At 43.7% G+C, this 20,576-nt stretch overlaps 1 protein-coding gene across 7 annotated transcripts in view; it reads left to right on the top strand.

The window, feature by feature from the left end:
- The window catches only part of znf423 (zinc finger protein 423), a 385,448-nt gene that overhangs the window by 115,098 nt on the left and 249,774 nt on the right, over positions 1 to 20,576 (top strand). For 5 of the 7 annotated variants that reach the window (XM_068049399.1, XM_068049397.1, XM_068049396.1 and 2 more), the window contains one exon: positions 18,557 to 18,760. In XM_068049399.1, coding sequence (XP_067905500.1) covers positions 18,557 to 18,760 — 204 coding nt within the window. The remainder of the gene's footprint in view (positions 1 to 18,556; positions 18,761 to 20,576) is intronic. The other 2 variants (XM_068049400.1, XM_068049398.1) reach the window with 1 other exon arrangement.

Here is a 20,576-nt window from a genome sequence, read left to right as displayed (position 1 = left end):
GAATGAGTTGAGGGTTTCTGCCTCTTCGATCCTTTCAGGCAGTGAGTTCCAGACCCCCACCACCCTCTGGATGAAAAAAAAATTCCTCATTTCCCCTCTAATCTTTGTACCAATTACTTTAAATCTATACCCCCTCGTCACTGACCTCTCTGTGATTGTAAATGGGCCCTTCACATCCACTTTATCCAGGCCCCTCACAATTTTGTACTTTTCAATTGGATCACCCGTCAGCCTTCTCTGTTCCCAGGAGAACAACCCCAGCCTATCCAATCTTTCCTCATAGCTGCATTTTTCCGGTCCTGGCAACATCCTTGTAAATCTCCTCTGTACTCTCTCTCGTGCAATTACATCCTTTCTGTAATGAGGTGACCAGAACTGCACATAGTACTCAAGTTCTGGCCTAACCAATGATTTATACAGTTCCAGCATAACCTCCCTGCTCTTATATTCTATACCTTGGCTAATAAAGGAAAGGATTCCTTATGTCTTCTTAACCATCTTATCAACCTGTCCTGCTATCTTCAGGGATCTGTGGACATTCACTCCAAGGTCCCTCACTTCGTCTACACCTCTCAGTATTCTCCCATTAATCGTGTATTCCTTTGTCTTGTTTGACCTCCCCAAATGGATCACCTCACACTTCTCCAGGTTGAATTTCATTTGTTACTTTTCTGCCCATCTGACCAGTCCATTGATATCTTCCTGCAGCCTATAGCATGTGATAATCGCTGTCTACCACATGGCCAATCTTCGTTTAGTCTGCAAACATTTTGATCATGCCCCCTACATTTACGTTCAAATCGTTAATATATACCACAAAAACCAGGGGACCCAGTACTGAGCCCTGCGGAACGCTATTGGAAATAGTCCTCCAGTAGCAAAAACACTCTTCAACAATTACCCTTTGTTACCTACCGCTGAGCCAATTTTGTATCCACCTTGCGACATTTCCCTGGATCCCGTGGGCTTTTTTTTTTAACCAGTCTGCCATGTCGGACCTTGTCAAAACCCTTGCTAAAATCCATGTAGACCATATCAACTGCACTACCCTCATCAATCTTCCTTGTTATTTCTTCAAAAAATTCAATCAAGTTAGTCAGGCAAGATCTTCCCTTAACAAATCCATGCTGACTATCCTTGATTAATCTGTGCCTTTCTAAGTGACAGTTTATCTTGTCTCTCAGAATTGATTTTAATAATTTGCCCACTGCTGAGGTTGGATTGATTGGACTGTAATTATTTGGTCTATCCCTCTCTCCCTTTTTAAACAGAGGTACGATGTTAGCAGTCCTCCAATCCTCTGGCACCACAGCTGTATCCAGTGAGGACTGGAAAATGATGGTCAGACCCTCTGCTATTTCCTCTCTCTCTTCTTTTAACAGCCTAGGGTACATTTCATCTGGTGATTTATCAACTTTCAAGGATGCTAATCCCATTAATACTTCCTCTCTCACTATGTTTATCACATTCAATACTTCACACCCCTCTTCCTGAACTACAGTATCTGCATTGTCCCCCTCTTTTGTGAAGACAGACGCAAAGTATTCATTAAGAAAAATACCAACATATTCCGCCCCTACACATAGGTTCCCTTTTTGGTCTTTTATGAGCCCTACTCTCTTCTTAGTTATCCCCTTACTCTTAATGTATTGCTAAAACATCTTTGGGGTCACCTTGATTTTGCTTGCCAATATTCTTTCATGCCCTCTCAGCGTTCCTAATTTCCTTTTTGATTTCACCCCTTCACTTCCTATACTCCTCTCAGCTTTCTGTAGTATTGAATTCTTGGTATCGGACATGAGCTTTCCTTTTCTGCCTTATCTTACCCTGTAAGCTCCTTGACATCCATGGGGGTCTAGATTTGGCCGTCCCACCATTTTCTTTGTGGGGACATGTTTACTTTGAACCCCTTGAATCTCCCTTTTGAATGCCTCCCATTGCTCTGACACTGATTTACCTGCAAGTAGCTGTTTCCAGTCCACTTTCGCTAAAGCATTCCTCAGCTTTGTAAAATTGGCCTTGCCCCAATTAAGAACTCTTACTCCTGTTCTATCCTTGGCCTTTTCCATAATTATGTTAAAACTCTCTGAATTATGATCACTACCACCAAAATGCTCTCCCACTGCCACTCCTTCCACCTGCCCATCTTCAGTTCCTAAAACAAAGTCTAAAACTGCACCCTCTCTTGTTGGACTTGCTACATACTGGGCAAAAAAGTTCTCCTGAATACACCTCAAGAATTCTGCTCCCTCAATTCCTTTCACACTAAAACTATTCCAGTTGATATTGGGAAAGTTAAAATCCCCTACTGTTACTGCCATATTGTTTTTGCACTTCTCAGAGATTTGCCTACATATCTGTTCTTCCATCTCCCACTGATTGTTTGAGGGTCCATAGTACACTCCCAGCAGTGTGATTGCCTTTTTTTGTTCCTTAGCTCGATCCATATGGCCTCATTTGAAGAACCTTCCAACATATCATCCCTCCGCATAGCTGTAATTGTTTCTTTGACCAAAGTTGCCACTCCCCCTCCTTTCTTATCCCCCTCCCTATCGCGTCTGAAAACCCTGTAACCAGGAACATTGAGCTGCCATTCCTGTCCCTCCTTAAGCCACATTTCTGTAATAGCTATGATATCATACTGCCACGTGTCTATCTGTGCGCTCAGCTGATCTGCTTTATTTGCTATACTCCTTGCATTGAAGTAGATACCCTTGAGCACTGCCAAACTCCTTTTTTTATTTTCTAACCTTTATTTCCTCTGCCTTCCTCTGTCATCCATTAATTTTCTGCCTTCCATTTTCATTTCTGATTTTGTCCCAACTGAGTCTACCCTCAGCTGAGCATCCCCCTGTCAAACTAGTTTAAACCCTCCCCAGCAGCAAACTAGCAAAACATCCCGCAAGGAACTCCGTCCTGGCTCTGTTCAGATGCAACTTGTCTGGCCTGTGCAGGTCCCATCTTCCCCAGAGATGGTCTCAATGTTCCAAGAATCTAAAGCCCTCCCTCCTGCACCAACTTTCCAGCCACGCATTCATCTGTCTTATCCTTCTATTTCTGTATTCACTTGTGCGTGGCACAGGGAGTAATCTGGAGATTACTACTTTTGAGTTACCCTACTTGCTAATTTCTTACCTAGCTCAGTAAACTCTTACTGCAGGACCGCATCGCTCTTTTTACCTGTGTCATTGGTACCAACGTGGACCATGTGGACCTTGACTGTTGGCTGTTCACCCTCCCCACTCAGGATACTCAACAGCCACTCAGTGGCATCCTTGACCCTGGCACCGGGGAGGCAACACACCATCCTTTCCTTTCTCTTACCATCTTATGGGACCTGTCATGACATCAGGCCATGGCATGGCTAATGCATTGACCTAATGCAGTCCTTCCCATCACACGCTTTGGAAGAGCAATCAAAATGTTAATTACCCTTGATATCAAGGCAGCATTCAACCGAGTATGGCATCAAAGAGCCCTAGCCAAATTGAAGTCAATGGGAGCCGGGGAAAAATCCACTGGTTGGAGTCATACCTAGCATAAAGAAAAATGGATGTGGTTGTTGTAGGCCAATCATCTCAGCCCCAGGACTTTGCTGCAGGAGTTCCTCAGGATCGTGTCTTACTTCCACCCACCTTCAGGTGCTTCATCAGTGACCTTCCCCCCCCATCATAAGGTCAGAAGTGGGAATGTTCGCTGATGATTGTACCAACTCCTCAGATACTGAAGTAGTCCATGTCCATAAGCAGCAAGACCTGAATTAGGTTGAGGCTTGGGCTGATAAGTGGGAAGTAACATTCGCACCAAACAAGTGCCAGGCAATGACGATCTCCAACAAGAGAGATTCTAACCACCTCTCCTTGACATTCCACAACATTATCATCACTGAATCCCCACTATCAACACTGGAGTGTTACCATTGGCCAGAAACTGAACTGAAGCAGCCATATAAATACTGTGGCTACAAGAGCGGGTCAGAGCCTGGAAATTCTACAGCGAATAACCCACCTCCTAACTCCCCAAAGTCTGTTCATCTACAAGTCACAAGTCAGGAGTGCGTGATGGAATACTCTCCACTTGCCTGGATGAGTGCGGCTCCAACAACAGTCAGGAAGCTTGACACCATCCAGTAAGAAGCAGCCGACTTGATTGGCACCCCATCCATCACACTCAGCATTCAATCCCTCCACCACTGACGCACAGTGGCAGCAGTGTGTACCATATACAAGATGCACTGCAGCAACTCACCATGCTTCCTTCGACAGCACCTTCTAAATGCGACGTCTTCCACCTCGAATGGCAATAGCAGCAGATGCATGGAAACACCATCAACTGCAAGTTCCCCTCCTGACATCAGCCTGACTTAGAAATATATCGTTGTTCCTTTGCTGTCACTGGATCAAAATCCTGGAACTCACTCCCTGACAGCACTGTGGGTGCACCTACACCAGATGGACTGCATCGGTTCAAGAAGGCAGCTCACCATCACCTTCTCAAGGGCAATTAGGGATGGGCAACAAATGCTGGCTTTGCCAGTGATGCCCATATCCCATGAAACAAATAAAAATAAAATTGCCCAATATGGCAGAAATGAGTGAAGGATTTTGTGGTGCAGCCTATCAGATTTCATTGATCAAAAATTAAACAACAAGGTTACATTGAGCTACACACTATCACCTAATGAAACCCAACTGCAGTTAGGTGGACTTCCACACTTACTTGCAGGTGCTCCTACTTGGTGCGCCCCAGCACTTTCAGCTGAGGTGGAGGCAGGCTGCTTAATTTTCTATTCCCTGACTTTAGATGACTGTGGCGGTCATTCTCTGTTTGCCTGAGGCCTAGAGGGCCCCGGCATATGTTTTGAGGGTTGTGCGGGGTGGGTGCTTCCTGAACCTGTGCAGGAGCTGCCTCTGTCTTTGCGACTTGGTGAGGCGTTGGTGTCACTGTCAGAGCAGCTGAGGACCTGCAGGCCACACTAGGAGTGCCTTGGGAAGAGTCTGCAGGTGCTTCAGGCAGCCGCTCCTCTATGCTTTCAGGGCATTCTTGTCCCTCTAGGCATTTCGTTCTCCTCTTGAATAGCTGTTGCACCACAGAGCTCATGGAGGAGGCGATGACATGCAGGTCCGTGCACATCTCCGGTATCCGCTGTGTGGTATGCTGGATGTAGCACTCCATGAGGGTCGCCACTCTTCCCATGGAGGATGCCACGCGCACACACGCGCCAGAGACATGGCTGTACTCATGACTTGGATGGATTCTTCCATTGTTTGTGCACATGTGCTCAAGGCCAGTGGAAGCTCCGCCAGATGTTCATGCACTTCACACTGGAGCTCCAGCATCTGCTGCCTTGTTGACTCCGGCGGCATGTCGTCAGCCTAAAGCTGAGTATTACCGGGCTCTCGCACAGTTCACAGTATGTGACTGGCCATGACTGTCGCTGCCTCCGTCAGCTTCTTTGGTGCGACTGTGCTGTGCTCACCGGATTGTGCCTGCTTTGCTACATGCGTGCGACTGTCCATTGACATGAGAGTATCTCTGCTGGTGGAGGGTGCGGGGGATTGATGTGGCGCTGCATCCTCTGAGGTCTCCTTCTCAGAGTTAGAAAGCTGTCCCACAGGCTCGGCAGCTGCCTCCTTTTCTACATGACCGGTGAGAGAGAGAGAGAAAAATGATGAAAGGGCACTGTGCGTTCCAACACGTCTTTCTAACTACTCCTGATCTAGAGCTCCATGTGACCAGTGGTGACCACATGAGTGCTGTTGCTCACCAGAGGGTCAATTGCCCTTATCCATTAGGGCACTTACTGTCTGGCAGCTCCACACCTGTCTTAGTATCAGCGAAAGGCTTCTCAGCCTTCAGGCCTCCAAGCTTCAAGGCTTCCTTTTCCATTGGCATCAGGAATGCCAGATATGGCATGCTGCCTCCAGTGCTTTCTCACTCATGAGTTGTGTGTTCTTTTCTGCAAGCATACAAATTAACATTGTCACTTGCCCATCATAGACACACACTATACACCTATGTTGTTGGCAGACTAACTGTCTATCATGGCAACACAAGGATACCTGCTGCATGTGGCCATTCCATACTGGCAGTGCAGGGGTCATGACTGACTGACCAGTGTGCTCCACAGAGAGGCTACCATGCATCTGTCAGCCAATGCTGCCGCCTGCGCATTGGGGCTGACTGGGTGGGCACCCCCTTCTCCAATTTCATATTCATCTTTTGTGACATTTAAGGCTGCAGACTTAATGTTATGCACTGTGCTCACCTTGCCAGACTGCATCAGATCATTGATCCTCTTCCTGCAATGCAGCCACTTATGTGGGACCACTCTACGGCTGCTCACCTCCTCTGCAATCTCCAGCCATGCCCTCTTAATCTAGCCAGCTATTCTTCTCCTCTTCCTGTCCCGATGGAAAAGGATTTCCCTCTGAGCCCTCGCCTCCTGGAGGAGCGCTTCCAGGGAGGCATCAAAAAACTTGGGCGCCATCCTTGCTCTGGCTGCTGCTATCTCTCAGTTGTCAGAGCACCTCCCTGGTGCTCCTGCCTTTTAGCCGATTGCTGGCTGCCTTTTAAATATGGCGCCTGTCTGACATGACCCGGCACTTCCCCCACCCCTCACCCCGCCTGGACCACCTAACTGGCCAGCTCCCACGACTGCCATCTGTTAATTGGACGACCTCAACAATATTGCCGAGTCACCTCTGGGCTACGTCCCGAGATCTGGACTTTGTCTTTGCGTGCAAAATCTCACCCTATGACTCTTAACCGCTCAATCTTTTGATGCTGACGCCCTAAGTGAAATGTTATAGCTCTGCGGACTTGAACAATCTCGAGTACTGCACTGGAGGCGTAGACTTTTCAGTGCTCCTGCCCACTCTGCTCCAGATAACCCTGCAAACTGAGAATGGGAAGCTTACTAGTGATCTGTGCTGATAAGTTGCACAGTTTCAAGTCAAGGCTGACACTCCATTTCAGTACTTAGGGAATACTGCACGGTTGGAGGTGCCGCCTTGTGGATGAGACATTAAACCGAGACTGCTGCTGCCTGCTTGGGTGAATGTAAAAGATCCCATGGCACTATATTGAAGAAGAGCAGGGGAGTTATCCCCAGTGTCCTGGCCAATGTTTATCCCTCAACCAGCATCAGAAAAAAAATTATCTGGTCATTATCACATTGCTGTTCGTGTGAGTTTGCTGTGTGCCTACATTACAACAGTGACTACACTTCAAAAGTACTTCATTGGCTGTGAAGCGCTTTGAGATGTTCGGTGGTCATGAAAAGCGCTATATAAGCATAAGTCTTGTTTTAGCTGGTTAAATTAGGAGCATTTAGACTGGATGCCCTTGCCTATCTGCATCAAGGCTCTGCGCCACTGCTGGAGGGTTCGCCCTTCTGATCATTGGGGCCTACATTTCAAGCTGTTTTAAAGTCCTGCTTTGTTTTGCAAGTAAATTGTTTAGTTTTGCATGTATTTAGGTAAATATGCCCATACATATGGTTTACCATTAAAAGGGCACTTCGATATGGAGATTAGTATTTTAAAAGTAAAACACTTAACCTGAATATGTGCCCCATAGCTAGGTTTGAAACAAGACACAGAGCCAAGAAACAATCAACAACTGAAGAATCTGCCATAGCGTCAAGGAATTTTGTCATTTGAGTGAAGCAAATCGGAATCAGATATAAAAACAGAAAATGCTAGAAATACTCAGCAGGTCAGGCAGCATCTATGGAGAGCAAAAAACAATTAACATTTAAGGTCGTTGACCTTTCATCTGTGGGAATCAGATATATTGTGCTGATGTAGAAGGGTCCTGATGGATTGTGCCCACAAGTGTTATTCAGTTCTGTACAGTTACCCTGTTCAAATACTGATTAAAGACCGGTAATTTATATGACAACATGTGCCTGGGAAGCTTTAGCTTGGTTTGCAGCTAGGGTGGGTATTTTATGTTAGTATCTTGGAACTCCATAAACTGGATAGTAAATCCCACCCTAGATTTCTTTTTACATGGGAAACATGTCTGCCCTGAGTCAACAGACACTGCAGGAAGCAGGAGAAAAATTAGTGTTACAATTTACATTTGCCTATTATACAATACCACATAGTTCAGGAAATTTGGCAGAGAATTGCTGTTGAGAAACTAATTAAATCAGTTGTTTTTAAATAGGTTATAATTCCTCCATATAAATGTTTAATCTCTTGATCTATATCTATTTATATCCATATATACATAGAAGCCTTGTGTGCTTTGTTCATCAGATTTCCTATGTTATACTTGGCTGTCACGTAGTAACTCATGCAAGTTACTGTACGAACATACGAACATATGAATTAAGAGCAGGAGTAGGCCACTCGGCCCTTTGAGCCTGCTCCGCCATTCAATAAGTTGATGGCTGGACTGATTACTCCACATTTCCATCTACCCCCTCCCAATAACCTTCCACCTCCTTGCTTATCAAGAATCTATCTACCTGTGCCTTAAACATATTCAATGACTCTGCTTGCACCACCTTTTGAGGAAGAGAATTCCAAAGACTTACAACCCACTGAGAGAAAAAATTTCTCCTCATCTCTTTCTTAAATGGGCGATCCCTTATTTTTAAACAATGACCCCCGAGTTCTAGATTCTCCCACAAGGGGAAACATTCTTTCCACATCCACTCTGTCAAGATCCCACAGGATCTTATATGTTTCAATCAAGTCACCTCTTACTTTTTTTTTATTCATTCATGGGATGTGGGTGTCACTGGCTATCCCAGCATTTATTGCCCATCCCTAATTGCCCTTGAGAAGGTAGTGGTGAGCTGCCTTCTTGAACCGCTTCAGTCCATGTGAGGTATGTACACACACAGTGCTGTTAGGAAGGGAGTTCCAGGATTTTGACCCAGTGACAATGAAGGAACGGCGATAGAGTTCCAAGTCAGGATGGTGTGTGACTTGGACTGGAACCTGCAGGTGGTGATGTTCCCATGCATCTGCTGCTCTTGTCCTTCGAGGTGGTAGAGGTCACGGGTTTGGAAGGTGCTGTCTAAGGAGCCTTGGTGTGTTGCTGCAGTGCATCTTGTTGATGGTGAACACTGCTGCCACTGTGCGTCGGTGGTGGAGGGAGTGAATGTTTGTGGATGGTGTGCCAATCAAGCTTCTAAAGTCCAGCGGATACAAGCCTAGCTTGTCCAATCTTTCCTCGTAAGACAGCCCGCCCATTCCAGGTATTAGTCTAGTAAACCTTCTCTGTACTGCCGCCAACGCATTTACATCCTTTCTTCAATAAGGAGACCAGTACTATACACAATATTCCAGATGTGGTCTCACCACTGTCCTGTATAGCTGAAGCATAACCTCCCTACTTTTGTATTCAATTCCCCTTGTGATAAACGATAACATTCTGTTAGCTTTCCTAATTATGTGCTGTACCTGCATACTAACCTTTTGTGATTCATGCACTAGGACACCCAGATCCCTCTGCATCTCAGAGCTCTGCAATCTCTCACCATTTAGATAATATGCTTCTTTTTTATTCTTCCTGCCAAAGTGGACAATTTCCCACTTCCCCACATTATACTCCATTTGCCAGGTCTTTGCCCACTCACTTAACCTATCTATATCCCTTTGTAGCCCCCTTATGTCCTCTTTATAACTTACTTTCCTGCCTATTTTTGTGTCATCAGCAAATTTAGCAACCATGCTTTCGGTCCTTTCATCTCAGCCATTTATAGAAATTGTAAAAAGTTGAGGCCCCAGCACAGATCCCTGTGGCACACCTTTCTTTACATCTTGCCAACCAGAGAATGACCCATTTATGCCTACTCGCTGTTTCCTATTAGCTAGCTAATCTTCTATCCATGCCAAAATGTTACCCCCTACACCATGAGCTTTTCCGCAATAACCTGTGATGTGGTACCTTATCAAATGCCTTCTGGAAATCTAAGTACAATACATCCACCAGTTCTCCTTTATCCACAGCACATGTAACTCCCTCAAAGAATTCCAATAAATTGGTGAAACATGATTTCCCTTTCACAAAGCCATGTTGACTGCCTGATGATCTTGAAGTTTTCTAAATGCCCTGCTATAATGTCTTTGATAATAGCTTCTAACATTTTCCATAAGACAGATGTTAAGCTAACTAACCTGTAGTTTCTTGCTTTCAGTCTCCCTTCCATTTTGAATAAAGAAGTTTAGTTTAGTTTAGTTTAGAGATACAGCACTGAAACAGGCCCTTCGGCCTACCGAGTCTGTGCCGACCATCAACCACCCATTTATACTAATCCTACACTAATCCCATATTCCTACCACATCCCCACCTGTCCCTATATTTCCCTACCACCTACCTATACTAGGGGCAATTTATAATGGCCAATTTACCTATCAACCTGCAAGTGTTTGGCATGTGGGAGGAAACTGGAGCACCCGGAGGAAACCCACGCAGACACAGGGAGAACTTGCAAACTCCACACAGGCAGTACCCAGAATTGAACCCGGGTCGCTGGAGCTGTGAGGCTGCGGTGCTAACCACTGCGCCACCACGTTACATTTGCTATTTTCCAATCTACTGTGTCTGATTTCCACTTGATTGACTGAAATTCCTTGTTCATGAAACAGTGCTAAACCACAGGCAGAGAACATACCAATCAACACATCGCAAGTGCGAATGAAAACCAATAAGCATTTTCAACAGCTTCCAATAGCAAGGAGTAGAAGCTGAATCAGTGAAATTCTGCAAGTTCTTTTTGATAATCCTTCTGGCTGACATTTTGGTTTCTGCCCGAAGCTGAGGACTTAATGCTGGAAATAAGTGTGGAAAATCAAAACATAAATTACAAACTTTACAAGAAAATTCATCCTTCAGCTCCAGTTAATTTTGTGCTGCAAATTGCAGGACATGTAAATTGACAATGGCATGGCAAGATCAGTGGGGCACCTGGGACCTTGGTGAAAGATGGGACCAATGGTATATCTCCTTAACTAGTGAATTTTAAGGATTTGAATGGTTAACAAATCTCTGCAGTGGCAATTTGGACATCGAATATTATTAAAATGGGATTTATTAAAATATCACCAAATTAAATACCTATGGAACATGGCACATAAACATGAATAAGACAGCCTCATGCCCATGGTTTAGATTGCTTTTTACTTCATAACATGCAAGAGCTAAAGGCAGCTGTTGTCTATATGTGCAAACTATATATTATAATAATTTACAACAAATCAAATTTAATGATCTTCCCCATTGCCAGCAGTTATTAGCCACTGACATTTGCATCCAGTAAAGCTGTGCTCTCTTTGTTTCTTTTCAGTTCTACCATTTTGTTATATTCCCGAATGCAATTTTTTTTCTGTGATGGATTTACTTCCTTTTATGATTTCTGATTAGATTAGATTAGAGATACAGCACTGAAACAGGCCCTTCAGCCCACCGAGTCTGTGCCGACCATCAACCACCCATTTACACTAATCCTACACTAATCCCACATTCCTACCAAACATCCCCGCCTGTCCCTATATTTCCCTACCACCTACCTATACTAGTGACAATTTATAATGGCCAATTTACCTATCAACCTGCAAGTCTTTTGGCTTGTGGGAGGAAACCGGAGCACCCGGAGAAAACCCACGCAGACACAGGGAGAACTTGCAAACTCCACACAGGCAGTACCCAGAATCGAACCCGGGTCCCTGGAGCTGTGAGGCTGCAGTGCTAACCACTGCGCCACTGTGCCGCCCCTTCTGCAATTTAACTTGCATGCTGGTTGTGTGCTTTAAGTGCAGAACAATTATCACTAGTTGCTAACTGGTTTCAAAGTGGAAAGTCTTTGGAAATATAAATTACTTCAATAGCAGGGTCCTTACATGCTGAAATAGCAGCCCTAACTTTTTGCAGTGAGTTTGATTCATTTTTACATTGCAAATACAACAATTTCTTTCCACTTATTGGAAGATTTATGGCATGCTCTGGTTTGTACATGGCTAATGGCAGAGCGGCTCAAATCATTTAGCAATTTGTGGTGATTGGCAACTCATGGCATTATCTCTTCCTCGCCACAATTTGCTGTGATTTTTATGCATTTGTAGGACTGTGAACTCACTGTTATTTTTCATCAAATTCTGGGGTGAAAGTATTTTGTATCTTGCAAAGCCCAGTGCATCTCTGAGGAACCTACCACTTGAGCTTGTGGGTCTTTACAGAGTCATTGCTTTTAGCTAAACAAGCCTTTCTTCTACAATTCCCAGTATGAATTTGCCTACAGCTCCCAGACTGACCACTCATCCATCTATTTATCTATCCATCTATCTAGATATATAAAAAAAAACTGCACCACCTCTGAGGAGATCACTTACAAACCTGTTTCTGAATTCTTCAGTGGCGATTTGTACCACTCCCCCAGCTGTTCCTATTTATACCAAGTTAGAATATGTTGTGTTTAAAGTGCTAATTATTTCATTAGTAGAAGGCAAGAAAATGTCATAATCAGATACTTGTATAGTAATGTCGCCATCTAAAAGTCCATCCTCATGAAATAAAAATGAGAAATTTTCTTCACTTTTCCGAACTATAATCCTACTTGTTGTGCATGCAATGAGTATCAGGAAGTGCTATTATCAGATATGTTCTTTAGAAATTAAACTATGCTGTACTCATTATAACGAAATCTAAAGGAAAATCATTATTGTTCTGAGAACTAAAGAGCCTGGAAGAGTTAAACATAATTTTGTCATAATGTGATGTGCAAGCAATGCTATTAAATTTACATGACAGAAATCATACTATCAAGTTAATTCAGAAGCCGATCAGGGAGAAAGCTTTCTGAGCAAATCACGGTGGTTATGTTACTTTACATGGTGTATTTATGTGATCTTGCCTGGCTGGTGATTGTTTTCTCAATTTGCTAACAACTTTCACATTGAAATTTGTTGTTACTTAGCTCAATACATTCAACACAAACAAATCTATTTTATAGGTTGCAGCAAAAAAGGGACAGTAGTGCAGAAAAATATTTGCTTTAGTTGGTGGATTTTTACAACAAAGTATACACTTTGATGGATTGTGAGGATTTGCATTAAGAGCAATTCAATTTCACTGTTGAATATAAGATATTGCTCATATGTAATCCTGGAAATATTGCCAAAATCCAAAATAAAAGCTCTAATTATATTAATAAATCAGAATGAAACTATTTAAAAACCTGTTTCAGCATCTTTATATATAAAATTGCATGTTTATCAATTCACATTACTTGTGATGTGAATTACAGAACGTCTGTAAAGGTTTCTTGCTTTCATTTTGTGGAACAACCATAGATCTTGCTGTAGTTATTGTTTGTTGACAATGTTTTTGAAAATTAAGCCCATTGAAAATTCTCATACATATGGTTTTCTTGGCATTTGATGCAATCAGCTGTCAAAATCAGACAAACGACAGCTCAGAAAGGTCACAAAGGTCAGAGCTCCAGGAGGACAAAAGCAGATAACAACATGAAACTTGGAAAGACACCTCATTACATTGCACAGTGAGATTTTATATGTGAGACAAAGTAGATTGTAGTACGAGTTGCTCCTTTGCTGTATAATATTTCAGAAATGAGTTGTATGTCCATTTAAAAAATATTTTCCTAGGGATGCAAACTTTCCTTTTGCTAAAATTCAACTTTTTTCTAATCTTGTGGTGGATATATGTTTAATGTTTTTATAATAGGAATCACCAGAAAACATCATCTTATTGGCCCCTAAATGAGGTACAGACATTTACAGGGCCAACAAAATGAATTTAAGAATTGCTGAAAATAAAGACATGTCTTCGAAGCTTTTCGTCTTGCACTCATCAGGACAATACGCAAGAATAACCAATGTAAGGGAAAGCAACAACTTATACTGCATGAGAAGAGAATGCTGATTGGTTGGCAAGTGAACTCTGATTGGTAGAGGCGTTTACATGGAGAATGCATCAGTTTATGGTGACTGACAGTTAACTGCGAAGCTTTGTTTGAAATTTAAACCAGGCAGCTTGATTTGGATTGGTTAAGGCATTGCCTGAGGAATGAACCAGCGAATGGCTGTCACGTATTTTGTTCAGCTGAAACAGGCGCAATGTGTGTACATGTTCTTTCTGTCTGCAATGAACAGGGCCCTGTGTATTAATATATGTAGCTTCCAGTATGCGCAAATGCGTCACACTGTGAGCCTACTGACAATCTTAAATTGGTTGTCAGCGTAATTCTTAGCACACTGCAGATTATTGAGCAAATGTTGTCCAATCGCGGAATCACATCTAATGTTTTGAGTTTTGCAAGCACGGGCTGGTTGGGTATGTCCTGTACCGATAGGAGTCGTATCAAACAACATGTCCCTTCTGCTGTTCGCAACGGGCAAGGGGAGGGTAAATAAAGCGAAATAATACACAATAAACGGGAGAATAGTGAGAGGAGTAGAAGTGAGAGACCTTGGAGTGCATGTCCACAGATCCCTGAAGATGGCAGGACAGGTAGAGTGGTGAAGAAGGCATATGGAATGCTTTCCTTTATTGACCGAGGTATAGAATACAAAAGCAGGGATGTAATGCTGGAACTGTATAAAACGCTGGTTAGGCCACAGCTGGAGTATTACGTACAGTTCTGGTCACCACAGTACAGAAAGGCCATAATTGCTCTGGAGAGAGTATAGAGGAGATTTACAAGAATGTTGCCAGGGCTTGAAAGTTGCAGCTATGAGGAAAGATTGGATAGGTTAGGGTTGATTTCCTTAGCACAGAGGAGGCTGATTGGATGACTTAATTGAGGTGTACAAAATTATGAAGGGCCTAGATAGAGTAGACTGGAAGGACCTGTTTCCCTTAGCGGAGAGGTCAATTACAAGGGGGCACAGATTTAAGGTGATTGACAGAAGGATTAGAGGGGACATGAAGAAAAACTTTTTCACCCAGAGGGTGGTGGGTGTCTGGAATTCACTGCCAGGAACGGTGGTGGAGGCAGAAACCCTAAATTCTTTTAAAGGGTACCTGGACATCCACCTGAAGTGTTGTAACCTGCAAGGCTATGGACCAGGTGCTGGAAAGTGGGATAAGATTGGACAGCTAGTTTTTTTTCCGGCCAACACGGACACAAGCTGCCTGGTTTAAATTTCAAGCAAAGCTTGGCAGTTAACTGTCAGTCACCGTAAATCGGTGCATTCTCCATGATAACGCCTCTACCAATCAGAGTTCACTTGCCAACCAATCAGCACTCTCTTCTCATGCAGTATAAGTTGTTGTTTTCCCTTACATTGGTTATTCTTGTGTATTGTCCTGATGAGTGCAAGACAAAAAGCTTCGACAACAAGTCTCTATTTTCAGCAATTCTCAAGTTCTGTGCTACCAAATGACAAAATGAATTTAGTTGTAATATTTCAGAAATATTTTACTAAACTAGTATTTTTATGGCAAGCTATTGTATGCCTTGTTATGCTTTGTTTAATCATATATACATATACATATAGTGGCCAGAATTGTACCAGCCCCCAGCTGGCAGGCATGGAGGCGGAAGTTGGGCGGGGTGGGTGGGTGGTGGGAGGAGGTTGGGGGAGGTTTGGTAATTGCTGGGGAGCCATGTTGGGATGGCTCACTGTGCAGGCCTGCTGCCAGGGAAGTTTCCCAACAGCAGGAATGGCAGCGATGGCTGCCTGCTGACTGGAGATAGGTGGCCAATTTAGAAAATTAAAGGCCCAATTTAGGGCCTTGTTCCCAGGCCACTGGCATTTTGCTGGCGGCAGAGTTGCCCCTCTCCGCGTGAGGAGGCCATCAGCAGCAAGGAGGCAGCTTCCCTTTGGCTTCCTAAGCGTCGTGAGGGGTGGCATCGGAGCTGGAGGCTCTGTGGCCTAAGGAGGGATGCAGCTAGTGGCAAAGGGTGCCCCTGGAGGGGTTTCCCAGCTGATCATCAGGGCCTGCTTGCTTGGTGGCTCTGGCAAAAAAATAACAACTATCTGTGAGGGCGCCTCAAAATGGAAGTGCTCTTGCATTCCCCTTGCTGTCTCAGCAGTGGCTACCCGTCTCGGTGGCACTGCAGAGCTGTTGGCCCTCTGATTGTGCTGGCAGCACACTCGCCTTCTGGGTCTTGATTCCCTCACCCTAGCAATGTCGCAGGGGAAGTCCTGCCTCCCATCCAGGTACGCTGGCAATCTGAAAAATTTCCTGACGTCAGGGCTCCCTCAGCCCACCATGGGAAGATCTCACCTAGTAACTTTGTTTGCATTTGGATGTGCATTCTTGGATGATATCATATCTGCAACACTGGTGCTACAGGAATCGAAGCGCAGTCCCGTGAACTGTAGCATGGTGGTAACGTTATTGGACTAGTAGTCTAGAGGCCCAGACTAATGCTATGAAGACATGAATTAAATCCCAGCACAGCAGTTGGTGAATTTAAATTCAATTAATATATTGGGAATAAAAAGCTGGTCTTAGCAATGATAATCATGAAACCAGCAGATTGTCGTAAAAACCCATCTGGTTCACTAATGTCCTTTAGGAGAGGAAATCTGCTAGCCTTACCAGGTCTGGCCTATATTTGACTTCTGGTCCACGACAATGTAGTTGATTCTTAACTGCCCTCTGACATGGCCTAGCGAGTTACTCAGTTGCATCAAACTGCTGCAGAAAAATAGAATAAGAATAAAACCTAATGAACCACCCAGCATCAAACCTGGCACCGGACAGGACAAAGAGCACACCCTGCTCAGTTGGCCCTGCGAAGTCCTCCTCAGTAACATGTAGGGACGTGCCAAAATTGGATGAGTTCTCCCAAAGGTTAAATAAGCAACAGCTTGACAAAGTCATATAGAATCATACCTTACAGTCAATGGCCCAGACTCCTCTATCATCATCCCTAGGTATATCCTGTTCCACCAGCAGGGCAGTCCCATGAGAGGTGGCGACACAGTGATATATAGTTAGGAGGGAGTGGCCCTGGTATTCCTCAACATTAACTCCAGACAAACATGGGCAAGGAAACCTCCTGTTGCTTACCACCTACTGCCCTCCCTCAATTGATGAATCAGTACTCCTCCATGTTGAACACCACTTGGATGAGGCACTGAGGGTGGCAAGGGCACAGAATGTACTCTGGGCAGGGGACTTCAGTGTCCATCACCAAGATTGGCTTGGTAGCATCACTACTGACCCCAATTGGCCTAGTCCTGACTGAGCTTGTGGTAGGTGGTGAGAGAAATAACAAGAGAGCAAAACCTACTTTGTCCTCTCACATGTGCTTGTTCCAATGCATTTATCCATGACAGTATTGGTAGGAGTAACCACTGTGCAGTCCTTGTGGAGACAAAGTCCCTTCACACCATCCAGCGTATTATGTGGCACGATCACCGTGCTAAATGGGATAAATACAGAACAGATCTAGCAGCTCAAAACTGGGCATCCCTGACATGCTGTGGAACATCAGCAGCAACGGAATTGTATTCAACATATTCTGTAACCTCAGGGCCCAACATATCCCCGAGTCTACCATTACCACCAAGCCAGGGGGCCAACCCTGGTTCAATGGGGGGTGTAGAAGTTCCTGCAAGGAGCAGCACAAGGCAGATCTAAAAATGAGATGCCAATCTGGTGAAAATATAACACAGAACAACATGCATGCTAAACAGCGGAAGCAGCATGCGATAGACAGAGCCAAGTGATCACACAACCAACGGACCAGATCAGCGCTGTGTCTCTGCAGTATGTACCATCTACATAATGCAACTTGCTAAAGCTCTTTCGACAATATCTTCCAAACCCGCAACTCTACCAACTAGAAGAACAATGGCAGCAGGTGCACGGGAATAGCACCACCTTCATGTTCCCTTCCAAGTCACACATCCTGATTTGGAAATATATTGCCGTTGCTTCAATGTTGCTGGGTCAGTATTGTAGAACTCCCTCTCTAATAGCACTGTGGGTGTGCCTACACCACATGGACTGTGACGGTTCAGGAAGGCGGCTCACCACTACCTTCTTAAGGGCAATTAAGGATGGGCACTCAATGCTGGCCTTGCCAGCAATGCCCACATCCCATGAATGAATTCAAAAGAAATCTGGTTAGCATACTACTGCAATAAATTATGAGTTTCCCTTAAACAGTGTTGCAATTAAAATGCTTATACCTGCACAATCTCAATTTAAAATATATACAAAGCTTTGCCTTTTTTTCCTTATTTATTCTGTTTTTGTTTGAGGGAGTGATGGGCAAGAATTTGAGTCAAAAATGAGAATGCAAATTTAAAAGAGAATAAAGCTGTTTTTTAATGATTCGTTTAAGGTTTAACAACATTATCTGCATGTTCGATATTGGCTATTGTGAAAATCCTATATGCTGTTTTTCTTCAATTTACCCACTTATTAGAAATAATTGAGATATCCATTACTCTGTTGGTAATTAGTTGTTCATGATGTAGCACAAATATCATTTGGTATTTTTTTCTCAAACATGTTATTCAATTTTCTTTATATGTATTTATTGATAAATACTTATTTTCTTAACCTTTCCACGCTGCAGTTATTCACATTATAGTATATGCTGCTTCATCAGCAGGAGCCTCAGGAGGAGATCAGGAGTATGATACGAAGGACGGACAACTGTTGGAAGACAGACACAGCATGACTAGTCAGGAAGAGAGAAATGAAGATGATGAAGACATGGAAGATGAATCAATTTACACCTGTGATAATTGTCAGCAGGACTTTGATTCACTGGCTGACTTGACTGAACATAGGGCACATCGCTGTCCTGGAGGTAATGTTAAATTAGCTCTGCATTCTGGCTAGGGTAGACTGGGTAATTGGGTACAACTGATTAGAAACTATTTTATTCAGATTTAAATAATGTTTTATTTTAGGGGGTTGATGTAAGAATTTGTTAATTATGAAATGTTGGATTTGACTTTTATCATGGGGATTGTTGTATCGACATGAAAGCCTTAAGTGCAAGGCCTTTAAATAGAATATGCTAATTATGAACAGCAAAGATTATAAATGGCCATATGGTATAGAGTACAATAGGAAATGACCTGTAAAAGTTTATTAACTACTTTTCTTTAAACCCAAAATGAAAATTAAATTGCTTGGCCACTTAATGGGTATTTTTTTTTCTAATTCCACAGCTCAGAAATGTGGTCATTTACTCCAGTGAACATAAAAATTGTCTACCAGGGGTGTAATTTGTTCAGTAAATAATAGAATTAGTACATGGCCTGCATATTATGATGCACTCTAAATATATTTACAGGTGAGTTCAAAAATAGAGAACTGTACCAGTGGTGAATCCAAAGAGTTCTTGCTTTCATTGTACTAACAAAGACTGTCACATGTGGCACTCAACTTGTGAGCTTTTAGCACTTGTGAAATAATTCCCATAGCACCCTGCCACTGTTGCAGTGAACTGTGTATGACGGTGTGATAAACTTTTAATGTTCTGTCCAACTAACAACAACTTTTCTGCTGAACACCAGACTACAATATTCTTTAGAGTTCAGCTTAATTTGATGGCCAGGCCATATGGAATGTCATTTACAGGAGACAGCTGGCTTAGCCATTCATAGCCAGATGTGGCTGGACCATTGAAAGCACAGTCGAGTCCTGCTGTCCTCTGCCAAAACTGCTCACTATTCCAGGATCATCCTGCAATGCAGATGACCACTGGTCTCACCATTACAATGCGCGTCTTAGCTAAACCTCCCTAAGGTTTCCCTATGCCCAAGCCCCAAAATCTAATTTTTCTCTGGTTTCTGTCCTATTTCCCTTCCTTCCCTCAACTTGCCTTTGAAACCCACTACCTAGTCCCTGGCCCCCGTGTTAGCTGTTATTGTTCATGGTCTGTCTCCTCAGGTACTGTTGTCCCCCTACAGCCATCATCACCCCACCTCCTCAGTAAATCTAACTTTGACCCTCTGTCTTTGCAAACTACTGGTTCATGTCCAACCTTCCTTTCCTCTCCAAAGTCCTTGAATGTGTTGCCATCTCCCAAATCCATGCCCATCTTTCCTCAACTCCATGTTTGAACCTCTCCATTCAGGTTTGCACCCCGTCACAGCCTTGAAATGGCCCTTAACAAGGTTACAAATGATATCTATGTGACTGAGACTGTGGTAAACTAACCCTTCTCATCCTTCTCGACCTGCTTGCAGCCTTTGACCCCGTTGACCTGACCATTGCCCTCCATTTCTTTATTTCCATCATCCTAGCTGGGTGGGATTGCCCTCGCTTGGTTCTATTCCTATCTATCCAGTCGTAGCCAGAGAATCACCTCCAATGATTTCTCTTCCTGCTCTTGCACCATTACCTCTAAAGTTTCTCAATGATTTATCCTTAGTCTCCTCCTATTTCTCATCTACCTGCTGCCGCTCAGTGACTGAATATGAAAACACAACTTCCGGATCCATGTGTACATCAATGACACTCAGCTCTACCTCATCACCACATCTCCCAACCCCATCACTGCCTCTGATTTGCTGATACCCAGTGCTGGATGAGCAGAAATTTCCTCCAACTATTGAGAAGACCAAAGAAATTGACTTAGGTCCCCACCACAAATTCAGTTCCTGCATCACTGA

Source organism: Heterodontus francisci, chromosome 17 (assembly GCF_036365525.1).
Source record: "Heterodontus francisci isolate sHetFra1 chromosome 17, sHetFra1.hap1, whole genome shotgun sequence".
Lineage (NCBI taxonomy): Eukaryota > Metazoa > Chordata > Chondrichthyes > Heterodontiformes > Heterodontidae > Heterodontus > Heterodontus francisci.
Note: the sequence above shows the minus strand (reverse complement) of the source record. Positions and strands in the feature narration are given on the sequence as shown.